Source organism: Coregonus lavaretus (assembly GCF_964263955.1).
Source record: "Coregonus lavaretus genome assembly, chromosome: 32".
Lineage (NCBI taxonomy): Eukaryota > Metazoa > Chordata > Actinopteri > Salmoniformes > Salmonidae > Coregonus > Coregonus lavaretus.
In genome coordinates this window covers 23,920,205-23,934,843 of record NC_140019.1, presented here as the reverse complement: position 1 = coordinate 23,934,843, position 14,639 = coordinate 23,920,205, and the positions used below count along the sequence as shown (strand labels likewise).

Below are 14,639 nucleotides of genomic sequence, written 5' to 3'. Positions count from 1 at the left end.
CATACGGGTGAATGAATCCTGATTCCTGTGCCTGTTATTATGAAACGCACAACATTTTCTATGTCTTTGCTCATCGGGAAAAGGTACGACAACAGGAAAAGACACGTAGCCTCCTGGCACGTAACCATGGAGACAGGGTTGTGTGAACAGAAGTCAGGAGTTTTTAGGGTGAGAACCCTTAGGACAGAGAGTGCAGACAGTCAGTCTGACAAACAGCAAACAGACCCCCCCCACCTCCTTAACCCTTAGTACAATATCAGCCTCTCTTTGTGTGTGTGTGTGTGTGTGTGTGTGTGTGTGTGTGTGTGTGTGTGTGTGTGTGTGTGTGTGTGAGATAGAGAGAAGCGTGGATAAGCATATGAAAATGAGCACTGACAAACTACCAGCTAGTGAATAAACATGAACCTAAAAAAACTAAAAATACCATAGATTTGGTGCTGCAGCAGTTGTTACTGCTAGCTACCTAGGGAAGGAGAGGCAGAGCAGAATGGGGTTACAGCTCATTATCAATTAATCCACTCTTAACTAGTGAGCAAAACATGTTGAAATCACATAACAAACGTAAAACTGGTTTTATGACGTAATTTAAACGTGTCGCCAGGTAAACCTCAATTCCTTAACAAAGTGTTGATAAAAGTAAAACACTCAACCCCCATTCATTTAGACAATATCGACTAGGAAATAGAAAGACATAGAAGAAACCGGCAATCTTCCAGAGACTAATGAGCCTTACAAACAAATATGACTAGACTGACAGCATGTCCCCCAAATGGACCAAACAACCATGAGTTTTAAGGAGCCTGGAGTGATAGGAGTGGAATAAGGGTCTGGCTCGCTAGGAGAGGGAGTCAAGCAGGTGTTGCCAATGTATTATTAATTCACTGGGTTTTTATTGCAACCCTCGTCCCTCAGATGAATGGCAAGCAGTTCCTTCTAACCCTGGAGTTGTGCTAGCTACCGCTCTCGCGTTTATATTATTCAAATTTTTTATCAACACACAATCAGATGTGGTGTTTATGCTAAGCATGGCTGGAAATCCTAGTCTTGTTGGATTTATGCTAAGCATGGCTGGAAATCCTAGTCTTGTTGGATTTCTGCTAAGCATGGCTGGAAATCCTAGTCTTGTTGGATTTCTGCTAAGCATGGCTGGAAATCCTAGTCTTGTTGGATTTCTGCTAAGCATGGCTGGAAATCATAGTGTTGTTGGATTTGTGCTAAGCATGGCTGGAAATCCTAGTGTTGTTGGATTTGTGCTAAGCATGGCTGGAAATCCTAGTGTTGTTGGATTTGTGCTACGTATGGCTGACTTGTTAACTGTACTGTTGACAGTGAGGATGTAGAGGGATAGGGGAATCAAAGTATGTTTGTGTGTGTGTGTGCGCGCGCACGCATGCATGTGCCTGTAAATGTGGGGGCAGATAGCCTAGCGGTTAAGTAACCGAAAGGTCGCTGGTTTGAATCGCTAAGCCTTAAAAAAAAAAATATGCCGATGTGCCCTTGAGCAATACACTAAACCCTAATTGGTCCTGTAGGTCACTATGGATAAGAGACTCAAATGTAAATATAAATGAGTGTGTTGGGATTTTCCACAGGTGTTTGTGTGAGGGCTTGAGTTAGATGATATTGCTCAGAGCAACACAATCAGCAAATGAAATGAAATGAGCTGGAATTATGACAAACAAATTCCATGCTGAGGCCAGTGTGTGTTATTTGGGGTGAGTGGCACAGACGGGTAGAGAACGAGAAAATGCAGACATGATGCCAGCCTCCTCGCGGTCTCTCAGTGAGGAGGCACATGCTCTCAGGGGAAACCACACACAGAAATGTAATCCTGGTATTTAGATGCTGGCAGAACAACCATGCTAATAACACACTTGAATAAACTGACCGAGTTCATACCAAAAAACAAAAGGAAGATTCTGAATGGACTGCAGTCTGTCTGTCTGCTTGCCTGCCTGTATAACTGGTTATTAAACAAGGTGTGTATCCTCGCTAGGTTGACTGATGACAATATCCCACAGCCTTGAATTAAAATATGGGTGTGTCATGGCGTCAGTCATCAAAATGCCAGAACTGCCATCTAGGAGAGTAAAGCACAATGGATCAGTCAAGAGAGGAGGACGTGTCTCCAAACCCAGAGATACCTGCCAAGAGATCTTGCATTAATGTCACTGGCAGATTGCAAAGCTTATTGGGTAATGATAATTTTGTGTCACTTTTCGGGAGAACAGTTTAACTACAAATCTGTGTTCATTATTTGCTCATGATTAGCATGCGGTAAGAGGGAAACATGAGAAACTGACATTGACAAACAGTAGTATCCTGGGTGCTCAAAGGCCTTTAGATTTTGAGGCTAGATTTGGTTTCAACAGAGGTCATAGCCACACAAAAATGAAAATATGATCTAAACTAATTTAGTGAACAACTGAACAAATATTGGAGAGAATGTTGAAATATATCATATGAACAGGGTCCTAGTTGATTCTGAAGTAATTATATGGTTGTGACAGAGGGAGGCTTAGAACAGGGGATTGTGGAAAGGCTATAGGCTGAATGTGTGTATGAGCCAATGATAGCTTCATTCTTATCCAGGAATGTCTTTAGAGAGACTGAGCCGTTGCTTATCATACCATGACACCTGCAATCACCTCCGGTGTGTATTGGCATGTGTTGGTGTGTGTGCGTGTTTGTGCGTGTGTGTGTTCACGCACGTGTGTGTGCATGTGTACTCAGAGGTTCTGATGAGAGTCTGAATTAAATTGCAACTTCATGAGGGATCTGCATGAATAAATGTTCCCAAATGAAGTGTCAGCACAACAAACATCTAATCAGGATAAAATAAAGGGGCTGCTTTGGGGAGGTGTTGAGACTGCAGGAACCAATTGAGATGGTACTAAAAAACAGCTACAAATACTAACAGTGCTCTGACAGAACACACTCAACAGAGCTTTTAAGATATTTCAGTCATTTTTGACACCTCAATTGAAGTGGTGTGTAGGTTATATGAGCTCTGCAGTACAGTTATTTTGAGTAATTTGTGGAAACTAACTCAGGTTTTGTGGCAACTCTTCGGCTTAGAAGCAAGTGTCCATGTAATAAAAGGTCCAAACTATCAAGCTACAACCTTGATCTCTCATTGACACGTTCATAGCTACAGTACTCAGCCCCTCTCTGAATAAGGTGGTTCTCTAGCATAATGAGAAACATGACATGAGCCTGGGTTTGAAGGAGGGTCACCTTTGTTCAAGTATCTCTCAATCTTTACATTTCCTCACAGGAAGGGGAACATAAAAGACGGGATATGAAAGAAAAACTCCAGAAGAATGGAACTGAATTAGCGCCGGGAGCTAAGTGATGTTCTGGAGCAAATGCTATGACATCTCAGAGACTACTAATGTTACTATGCAATAATGCTATTTGGAACAATGAAAGCATCCTTTACATTTTTGACATTATTTCAACTCTGGTGCTTCACTGCATTTTTGTGTGTTTTCTGGGGGTGTTGGAAATAGACCAGAAAATACACATTTCTGTTACAACAAATAAAGTATTATAGTACCCTCCTATTCTATTCAGTATGGTGCTGTAACACAAATGCTTCCATGCCCTTCACGACAAGTCAAGTGTGTTCAGATAACACAGTAGCCTCCCAGGGTTTCTGGGAGATTTATTTCATCACAGAGACATCGCCGGCCTTTAAGTCACTCCTGTAATTCACATTAAGTGCACTGGGCTGAGATATGATTGCACATTGCCATATAACAAGGGGATGACTTATCAGTGGGGCAGATAACGGCTGGTCACAAAGACTGGACATTCATAAAGGCTAGTCACAAAGACTGGACAAACATAATGGCTGGTCACAAAGACTGTGACATACTGAATGTGACATATGTCACAAATGACATTTACATTGAAAGCCAATCACATTTCACATTTAGATGTGGGCATTCTGGGGCCAGGCAATGTATTGTGTGACACCTGATGTAGACAGCAAAGCATTTTGATTACATTTAGGATTAGCTGAGCTAGTATTAGTCAATGTGGGAACCTGCACTTATCTTTTCCTACTGGCACTGACTTTGCTGATAACTTCTTTATTGAGGAAATATTTACGTACTACGACTGTGATATGTGGTTGTCTCACCTAGCTATCTTAAGATGAATGCATTAACTGCAAGTCACTCTGGATAAGAGCAACCGCTAAATTACTAAAATGTTAGTGGTACAACAAACACACAATGGTTTTAATACTGGCCTGCCAATGCTATAATGATGTGAGGTGAATTGTAACATAAAAAAACATGGGAAAACGAAAAATAAATAACAAGCACTATGAAAAGTGAATTAAAAACACGTGCGACTATTACAAAAAAGCTGGGCGATTCAAAGTGCCTCTTAAACCATCTAACAGTTTGAACATATTATTTCCCAGAATGGCTTTCCTTGCTCCGGAGCTACATGTTGACAATTTTCCTTTTTTTAATGACAATAAAAACGGTCTGATTGATGACCCCATCTGGGGGGGGGGGGGGCACTCGGCAGCCTCTGCAGGGCCACATAAATCATGGCCGTTCATCAGGCTGAGGACAGGCGGCACGACATCGAAACGTGAAACAGCAGGAGACCCTTTTTCCAAACATGTTTACAGTCAACTCTACAATGCTCTTTCGGAGAATTTGGTGGGACATTTCCTTGTGTGCAACAGGCGAAGAAAAAGTGAAGAAAGGAGAGAGAGGGAGAAATAGAGGGAGGAATAGAAGGAGAAATATAGGGAGAAATAAATGTGGACGTGCACTCGATCCCTACAGATGTTGTATTTTATTTTGACCCATTTCGTCACAGGAGAAAAATAATCCTGCAGCAGGAGGATTTGAATATCTGAAGTAATATTTAGAATGGCCGCCGCCAGGGGGCAGCTGTAAGCGGTGTTTGTATACAGTCGTGGTCAAAAGTTTTGAGAATGACACAAATATACATTTTCACAAAGTCTGCTGCCTCAGTTTGTATGATGGCAATTTGCATATACTCCAGAATGTTATGAAGAGTGATCAGATGAATTGCAAAGTCCCTCTTTGCCATGAAAATGAACTTAATCCCCCAAAAACATTTCCACTGCATTTCAGCCCTGCCACAAAAGGACCAGCTGCCATCATGTCAGTGATTCTCTCGTTAACACAGGTGAGAGTGTTGATGAGGACAAGGCTGGAGATCACTCTGTCATGCTGATTGAGTTAGAATAACAGACTGGAAGCTTTACAAGGAGGGTAGTGCTTGAAATCATTGTTCTTCGTCTGTTAACCATGGTTACCTGCAAGGAAACATGTGCCGTCATCATTGCTTTGCACAAAAAGGGCTTCACAGGCAAGGATCATCAAGAACTTCAAGGAGAGAGGTTCAATTGTTGTGAAGAAGGCTTCAGGGCGCCCAAGAAAGTCCAGCAAGCGCCAGGACCGTCTCCTAAAGTTGATTAAGCTGCGGGATCGGGCCACCACCATTGCAGAGCTTGCTCAGGAATGGCAGCAGGCAGGTGTGAGTGCATCTGCACGCACAGTGCGGCAAAGTCTTTTGAAGGATAGCCTGGGGTCAAGAAGGGCAGCGAGGAAGCCACTTCTCTACAGGAAAAAACATCAGGGACAGACTGATATTCTGCAAAAGGTACAGGGATTGGACTGCTGAGGACTGGGGTAAAGTCATTTTCTCTGATGAATCCCCTTTCTGATTGTTTGGGGCATCCGGAAAAAAGCTTGTCCGGAGAAGACAAGGTGAGCGCTACCATCAGTCCTGTGTCATGCCAACAGTAAAGCATCCTGAGACCATTCATGTGTGGGGTTGCTTCTCAGCCAAGGGAGTGGGCTCACTCACAATTTTGCCTAAGAACACAGCCATGAATAAAGAATGGTACCAACACATCTTCCGAGAGCAAGTTCTCCCAACCATCCAAGAACAGTTTGGTGACGAACAATGCCTTTTCCAGCATGATGGAGCACTTTGCCATAAGGCAGAAGTGATACCTAAGTGGCTCGGGGAACAAAACATCAACATTTTGTGTCCATGGCCAGGAAACTCCCCAGTCCTTAATCCCATTGAGAACTTGTGGTCAATCCTCAAGAGGCGAGTGGACAAACAAAAACCCACAAATTCTGACAAACTCCAAGCATTGATTATGCAAGAATGGGCTACCATCAGTCAGGATGTGGCCCAGAAGTTAATTGACAGCATGCCAGGGCGGATTGCAGAGGTCTTGAAAAAAGGGTCAACACTGCAAATATTGACACTTTGCATAAACTTAATTTAATTGTCGATAAAAGCCTTTGACACTTATGGAATGCTTGTAATTATACTTCAGTATCCCATAGTAACATCTGACAAAAATATCTAAAAACACTGAAGCAGCAAACTTTGTGAAGACCAATACTTGTGTTATTCTCAAAACATTTGACCACGACTGTACAATGCAGTACCGTACCTTATGTAGGCTAGGTGCAGGCTACAGCGTTTATCAGTTGTTTTATTATAAGCAATAGGCAGAATAAATGATTGGTTTCCTCAGTGCCTGTGTGGTCCAGCGTTTACAGCCACTGACCCCGGCACACATATGCCAGAGCCGGCATGAGTTCGAATCCGGCCCAGTGCCCTTTGAATTTACAGGGATAAAACAGAAACAACTCAAAGGTCAACAGTTTAGGCATTAATTCCGAGTGGTTAAGGTTAGGGCTTTGGTTTGGGGAAGGCTTCAAATAAAATTATAAAAAATGATGCGCCTATGTACAATACATGACCAAAAGTATTGCATCTCATTTAAAAATCATGAGCATTAATATGGAGTTGGTCCCCCTTTGCTGCTATAACAGCCTCCACTCTTCTGGGAAGGCTTTCCACTAGATATTGGAACATTTCTGTGGGGACTTGCTTCCATTCAGCCACAAGAGCATTAGTGAGGTTGGGCACTGATGTTGGGCGAATAGGCCTGGTTCGCAGTCGGCGTTCCAATTCATCCCAAAGTTGTTAGATGGGGTTGAGGTCAGGGCTCTGTGCAGGCCAGTCAAGTTCTTCCACACCGATCTCGACAAACAATTTCTGTATGGACTTCAGGGTCATTGTCATGCTGAAACAGGAAAGAACCTTCCCCAAAGTTGGAAGCACAGAATCGTCTAGAATGTCAATGTATGCTGTAGCGTTAAGATTTCCCTTCACTGGAACTAAAGGGGCCGAGCCCAAACCATGAAAAAAAGCCCCAGACCATTAGTCCTTCTCCACCAAACTCTACAGTTGGCACTATGCATTCGGGCAGGTAGCGTTCTCCTGGCATCCGCCAAACCCAGATTCTTCCGTTGAACTGCCAGATGGTAAAGCGTGATTCATCACTCCAGAGAACGTGTTTCCACTGCTCCAGAGTCCAATGGCGGCGAGCTTTACGCCACTCCAGCCGACGCTTGGCATTGCGCATGGTGATCTTAGGCTTGTGTGTGGCTGCTCGGCCATGGAAACCCATTTCATGAAGCTCCCGACGAACAGTTCTTGTGCCGACGTTGCTTCCAGAGGCAGTTTGGAACTCGGTAGTCAGTGTTGCAACTGAGAACAGACGATTTTTACGTGCTACACGCTTCAGCACTTGGCGGTCTCCTTCTGTGAGCTTGTGTGGAGTACCACTTCGTGGATGAGCCGTTGTTGCTCCTAGATGTTTCCACTTCACAATAACAGCACTTACAGTTGACCAGGGCAGCTCTAGCAGGGCAGAAATTTGATTAACTGACTTTTTGGTAAGGTGGTATCCTATTACGGTGCCATGTTGAAAGTCACTGAGCTCTTCAGTATGGGCCATTCTACTTCCAATGTTTGTCTATGGAGATTGCATGGCTGTGTGCTCGATTTTATATACAGTGGGGAGAACAAGTATTTGATACACTGCCGATTTCGCAGGTTTTCCTACTTACAAAGCATGTAGAGATCTGTACTTTTTATCATAGCTACACTTCAACTGTGAGAGACGGAATCTAAAACAAAAATCCAGAAAATCACATTGTATGATTTTTAAGTAATTAATTTGCATTTTATTGCATGACATAAGTATTTGATACATCAGAAAAGCAGAACTTAATATTTGGTACAGAAACCTTTGTTTGCAATTACAGAGATCATACGTTTCCTGTAGGTCTTGACCAGGTTTGCATACACTGCAGCAGGGATTTTGGCCCACTCCTCCATACAGACCTTCTCCAGATCCTTCAGGTTTCGGGGCTGTTGCTGGGCAATACGGACTTTCAGCTCCCTCCAAAGATTTTCTATTGGGTTCAGGTCTGGAGACTGGCTAGGCCACTCCAGGACCTTGAGATGCTTCTTACGGAGCCACTCCTTAGTTGCCCTGGTTGTGTGTTTTGTGTCGTTGTCATGCTGGAAGACCCAGCCACGACCCATCTCCAATGCTCTTACTGAGGGAAGGAGGTTGTTGGCCAAGATCTCGCGATACATGGCCCCAACCATCCTCCCCTCAATACGGTGCAGTCGCCCTGTCCCCTTTGCAGAAAAGCATCCCCAAAGAATGATGTTTCCACCTCCATGCTTCACGGTTGGGATGGTGTTCTTGGGGTTGTACTCATCCTTCTTCTTCCTCCAAACACGGCGAGTGGAGTTTAGACCAAAAAGCTCTATTTTTGTCTCATCAGACCACATGACCTTCTCCCATTCCTACTCTGGATCATCCAGATGGTCATTGGCAAACTTCAGACGGGCCCGGACATGCGCTGGCTTGAACAGGGGGACCTTGCGTGTGCTGCAGGATTTTAATCCATGACGGCGTAGTGTGTTACTAATGGTTTTCTTTGAGACTGTGGTTCCAGCTATCTTCAGGTCATTGACCAGGTCCTGCCGTGTAGTTCTGGGTTGATCCCTCACCTTGCTCATGATCATTGATGCCCCACGAGGTGAGATCTTGCATGGAGCCCCAGACCGAGGGTGATTGACCGTCATCTTGAACTTCTTCCATTTGCTAATAATTGCGCCAACAGTTGTTGCCTTCTCACCAAGCTGCTTGCCTATTGTCCTGTAGCCCATCCCAGCCTTGTGCAGGTCTACAATTGTATCCCTGATGTCCTTACACAGCTCTCTGGTCTTGGCCATTGTGGAGCGGTTGGAGTCTGTTTGATTGAGTGTGTGGACAGGTGTCTTTTATACAGGGAACGAGTTCAAACAGGTGCAGTTAATACAGGTAATGAGTGGAGAACAGGAGGGCTTCTTAAAGAAAAACTAACAGGTCTGTGAGAGCCGGAATTCTTACTGGTTGGTAGGTGATCAAATACTTATGTCATGCAATAAAATGCAAATTAATTACTTAAAAATCATACAATGTGATTTTCTGGATTTTTGTTTTAGACTCCGTCTCTCAAAGTTGAAGTGTACCTATGATAAAAATTACAGACCTCTACATGCTTTGTAAGTAGGAAAACCTGCAAAATCGGCAGTGTATCAAATACTTGTTCTCCCCACTGTAACTGTCAGCAACGTGTGTGGTTGAAATAGCCGAAGCCTACGTTATGCCCACAAGTTAATTGCATTTATTTCAATGTTTTCAAGAAGTAAAACGAATAGTCTGATCATTTAAACAAAAGTGTCTCAGTTCAACTAAATGGTCTTTGAATAGGCTGCATAAACATCTTGACACCTTTATGAAATGAAATATTAAAGCCACACAATACAGGCTTTTCAATCCACACCAAAGATCAGAACTATTTTGACAAATTATACATAGCCTAACTAGAAAATGTGGACGATCATCTACACTGGAGGAAAGTTTATTGTTCTACAGTAGGCCTACATCTGTCAATCAACTGATGGCACAAATCAGCTCATCAACTCAGCCAGGGAAACACAATCAGGGAAACAGCCTACAGAATATAAACAAATAACAAGGGGCCTATTGCAACCATCGATGGCACTAGATTATCTCCAGTTGATGTCTCAAACCATCGATACGCGCTACATTCCCCCGCACAGATTATCTCAATTGCAACCATTATTGGTCACCTCATCATGGCTCCCTAAAAGATGTCGGTGTTACCTTAGTCCTGCTTGCAACCAAAGTCTTTCAAGATACGTTCACCCTCTGGTTGGTATTGTAATCGGAAGAACTTAATCCTTTTTGAAAAGGCGATTTCTCAATTTGACAAGCATTCCGTACAATAGAAATAAAAGTATTTCATCGTTTACCACGGTAAATCTAATGTGGCAATTTACCCAATAATTTGTATGAATGGAAACTAATGTTGGTGTAGCCTACCCTACTGACTGTTATTATTTGATTAGTTTACTATTTATGTTATCCAAAAGTGTCTGGTATGGTAATTTCTTATCAAAATCGGGGGTAAAATATCCCTGGATTGTCCATATTTGAAATGTGTAAATATATCAAGTAAATCGAGGGGATTGAGTTTTTTGTGCCAGAAGGGCGTATGCAAGAATTGAACCAACGCCAACAAGGTAGGCCTATATGTGCACGCTGAAGGCAGCAGCCCTAACCACTAGAAAACCATTGAACAAAATGTTGACCTTGGCATACACTTGACACTTGTACGTCATAGCCTAGTGGAGACCGATATCTATCTTGTGCTATTAAGCTATATAAAACAACGGTTGTTGAAGTGTACGGCTGCATTTCAGATACATTTTTGTACATCTGAATGTTGCAGGACTAGTGTTTGAGCGAGCGAGAGAGAACATTTGCCCTGATCCCAATGACTCGACTGCCCCTGCAATGAGAGAACGAAAACTGTTCTTTTTCAGGGACTCACAAGGCTCATTCGAATTTCCTGATGCAGCAGGAAAATTCTCTGCGACGAAAGAGTGATCAAGTTAAGATCCGACATATGTACCTACCAACTACATACAGTGAAGACCATAAAATGTCACAGGTGATTCTCCATGATTTTAAAGCTAAGGAAATGAGAAGGATGATTATGTTGTCATTGGGAGAAAAAACACACTGCCTGGAGAGCTATAGCAAGATCCCCCCCCCCAAAAAAAATATCTAAATTTGCTATTTATTTTGCTGTCAGTCAAGCCCAATTGCCCTTTAGACTTTGGCCTACGAAACACACAAAAAAATCAGCCTGAACTATCATTACGAGACAGCGTGGGAGACACTCTTTCTGCTATGTAGGTCAGTGTGATAAGCCACAAAGGAATGAAGGGGTCTCATGCTACCAGATTAGCCTGGCTGCGAGTGAACGAGCCGGGGCCGCCGCTGTTGTGGACCCAACTTAATGGAAATGCCAGGAGGTTGCTGCGGCGCCAGCATAAACAACTTCCCGCAGTGATTAATGACTCAGTGACTTGGCACGGCGGCATTATCAATTATACGGAGTGACGGTGTGCGCCTGGTACTGTGCAACGAGGGGTAAGGGTGGGTAGGGGTGAGAGGTCAAAGTTTTAATTAGGTGGGAGTAGAGACAATGTCAAGGAGAGCGTGGAGGGGGAGGGAACATGTCTAGTAAGAGACGAGGAAGAGGGGCAGGATAACTGGGCAGCAGCACCTGAACACTCATTAAACTCTCACAGTCAACGGGGCTGTGGACAAGATGCAGCTGGCTGGGTACTAAAGGTTGATTCGCTGGCTGGTGATAGGGAGGGAGGGAGGGAGGGAGGGAGGGAGGGAGGGATTGAGCCAAGTGGCAGGGCAAAGGAGCTCCACATTCGTTCATTAGAAATCAAAAGCACAGGGGTAATCAAAGCGATCAGCATCCCTGATTGGACCATTATTCACTTTGATACAGAAAGGGCCAGGCTAAGGACATGAGTCCAATGATCTCTAATCAGACAGCAATAAGGGGTTTCAAAGCAGTTTTCCCCTTGGGTTGAAAGGTAGTTTTTTCCCCTAGTCTTTCTTCCTCTGTGGCCTTGCTGTGTACTTTATGCTGATGTAGGCCTTAACGTGTAGCCTTCATTAACGAGCACTGATGTAATCACATATCAAATGGCTCGAAAAACACAGGCAAATACAACACAACATTTTTTCAGATGCCTGGCCCCTACTATCATACCCCGTTTAAAGTCACTTAAATCTTTTGTCTTGCCCATTCACCCTCTGAATGTCACACATACACAATCCATGTCTCAATTGTCTCAAGGCTTAAAAATCCTTCTTTAACCTGTCTCCTCCCCTTCATCTATGTGGTCCTCTGTAGCTCAGCTGGTAGAGCACGGCGCTTGTAACGCCAAGGTAGTGGGTTCGATCCCCGGGACCACCCATACACAAAAACTGTAAGTCGACTGTAAGTCGCTTTGGATAAAAGCGTCTGCTAAACGGCATATTATTATTATTATTATTATTATTATTATCTACACTGATATAAATGGATTTAACAAGTGACATCAATACGGGATCATAGCCTTCATCTGGATAGTCTATGTCATTGAAAGAGTAGGTGTTCATAATGTTTGGTACACTCAGTCGGCGAAAACTTACTTGGACATGTTTCCACCGCCATGTTGCCATGGAAACACAACATTGCCCACCGCCGCCCGGTAGCTGTAGACACCCAGAAGGCCGAGGGCCAGGGCAATCTTGGACACCCAGGAACATCTTCGCTGGACCAGGAAGTAGATCAGAGCCAATGACAAGGCGGCCAACAAGGACAGCACAATCTTGTGTTCCAAGCTATAGAAACAGAACAGATTAACATTTAAACCACTTAATTTAAACCACTTCAAACTGCACTAATTACACATTAATTAGAGTCATTAGTGTGTAAGTGCTGTCTCATACTCTAATGGTTATTTAGACCGTTTTGAAGTTATGACTGACTTGGAGTGATATTATCTTCCTTTCCTGCAGTACGGGTAGCAAAAGTGATTGCTGTCCTAATTATGAAATGATCAACTTTACCCTGTATATCAAAAAATGACCACATATACTGAGTGTACAAAATACCCCCACCCACCCCCATCCCCCATTTACTGTACTCAGGTCCCACTGTTCTGTACGTAGGCAGAGCTAGTGGAAAAGAGAGGAAGTCCTTGGCACAAGGTTTACACTTTTATTACAGTAATGTGGTAGATTACACACCTGCAAGACAGCTGGTGTAAAGCTGTGTCGGCTACATATTACTGGTCTTAACGCACCTGTGGAATGTTCATTTTAAGCAGTAGGGCAATTAATCCAAAACAAGTTGAGAATACACAAGATGAGAACATCTCAGGTAACATCTCAGAGAAGAAGAGAACATCTCAGGGGCCGAAGAGAACATCTCAGGTAAGAAGAACATCTCAGGTAAGAACAGAACATCCCAGGTAAGAAGAGAACATCTCAGATATAAAGAGAACATCTCAGGTAAGAAGAGAACATCTCAGGGAAGAAGAGATCATCTCAGGGACCAAAGAGATCATCTCAGGTAAGAAGAGAACATCTCAGGGACCAAAGAGATCATCTCAGGGACCAAAGAGATCATCTCAGGGACCAAAGAGATCATCTCAGGGACCGAAGAGATCATCTCAGGGACCGAAGAGATCATCTCAGGGACCGAAGAGAACATCTCAGGGACCGAAGAGATCATCTCAGGGACCGAAGAGAACATCTCAGGGACCGAAGAGAACATCTCAGGGACCGAAGAGAACATCTCAGGGACCAAAGAGAACATCTCAGGTAAGAAGAACATCTCAGGTAAGAACAGAACATCCCAGGTAAGAAGAGAACATCTCAGGTATAAAGATAACATCTCAGGTAAGAAGAGAACATCTCAGGGAAGAAGAGATCATCTCAGGGACCAAAGAGATCATCTCAGGTAAGAAGAGAACATCTCAGGGACCGAAGAGATCATCTCAGGGACCAAAGAGATCATCTCAGGGACCAAAGAGATCATCTCAGGGACCGAAGAGATCATCTCAGGGACCGAAGAGAACATCTCAGGGACCAAAGAGAACATCTCAGGGACCAAAGAGAACATCTCAGGGACCGAAGAGAACATCTCAGGTAAGAACAGAACATCCCAGGTAAGAAGAGAACATCTCAGGTATAAAGATAACATCTCAGGTAAGAAGAGAACATCTCAGGGAAGAAGAGATCATCTCAGGGACCAAAGAGATCATCTCAGGTAAGAAGAGAACATCTCAGGGACCGAAGAGATAATCTCAGGGACCAAAGAGATCATCTCAGGGACCGAAGAGAACATCTCAGGGACCAAAGAGATCATCTCAGGGACCGAAGAGAACATCTCAGGGACCAAAGAGAACATCTCAGGGACCAAAGAGAACATCTCAGGGACCAAAGAGAACATCTCAGGGACCAAAGAGAACATCTCAGGGACCAAAGAGAACATCTCAGGGACCAAAGAGAACATCTCAGGGACCAAAGAGAACATCTCAGGGACCGAAGAGAACATCTCAGGTAAGAAGAGAACATCTCAGGGACTGAAGAGAACATCTCAGGGACCGAAGAGAACATCTCAGGGACCGAAGAGAACATCTCAGGGAAGAAGAGAACATCTAAGGGACCGAAGAGAACATCTCATGGACCGAAGAGAACATCTCAGGGACCGAAGAGAACATCTCAGGGACCGAAGAGAACATCTCAGGGACCGAAGAGAACATCTCAGGGACAGAAGAGAACATCTCAGGGACAGAAGAGAACATCTCAAGGACAGAAGAGA

At 43.8% G+C, this 14,639-nt stretch overlaps 1 protein-coding gene across 1 annotated transcript in view; it reads right to left on the bottom strand.

Moving 5' to 3' along the window:
• LOC311107914 (GPI ethanolamine phosphate transferase 2-like) overlaps nt 1-14,639 on the bottom strand; it is a 120,781-nt gene that overhangs the window by 17,019 nt on the left and 89,123 nt on the right. The window contains exon 10 of the mRNA XM_084150514.1: nt 12,461-12,652. Coding sequence (XP_084006640.1) covers nt 12,461-12,652 — 192 coding nt within the window. The remainder of the gene's footprint in view (nt 1-12,460; nt 12,653-14,639) is intronic.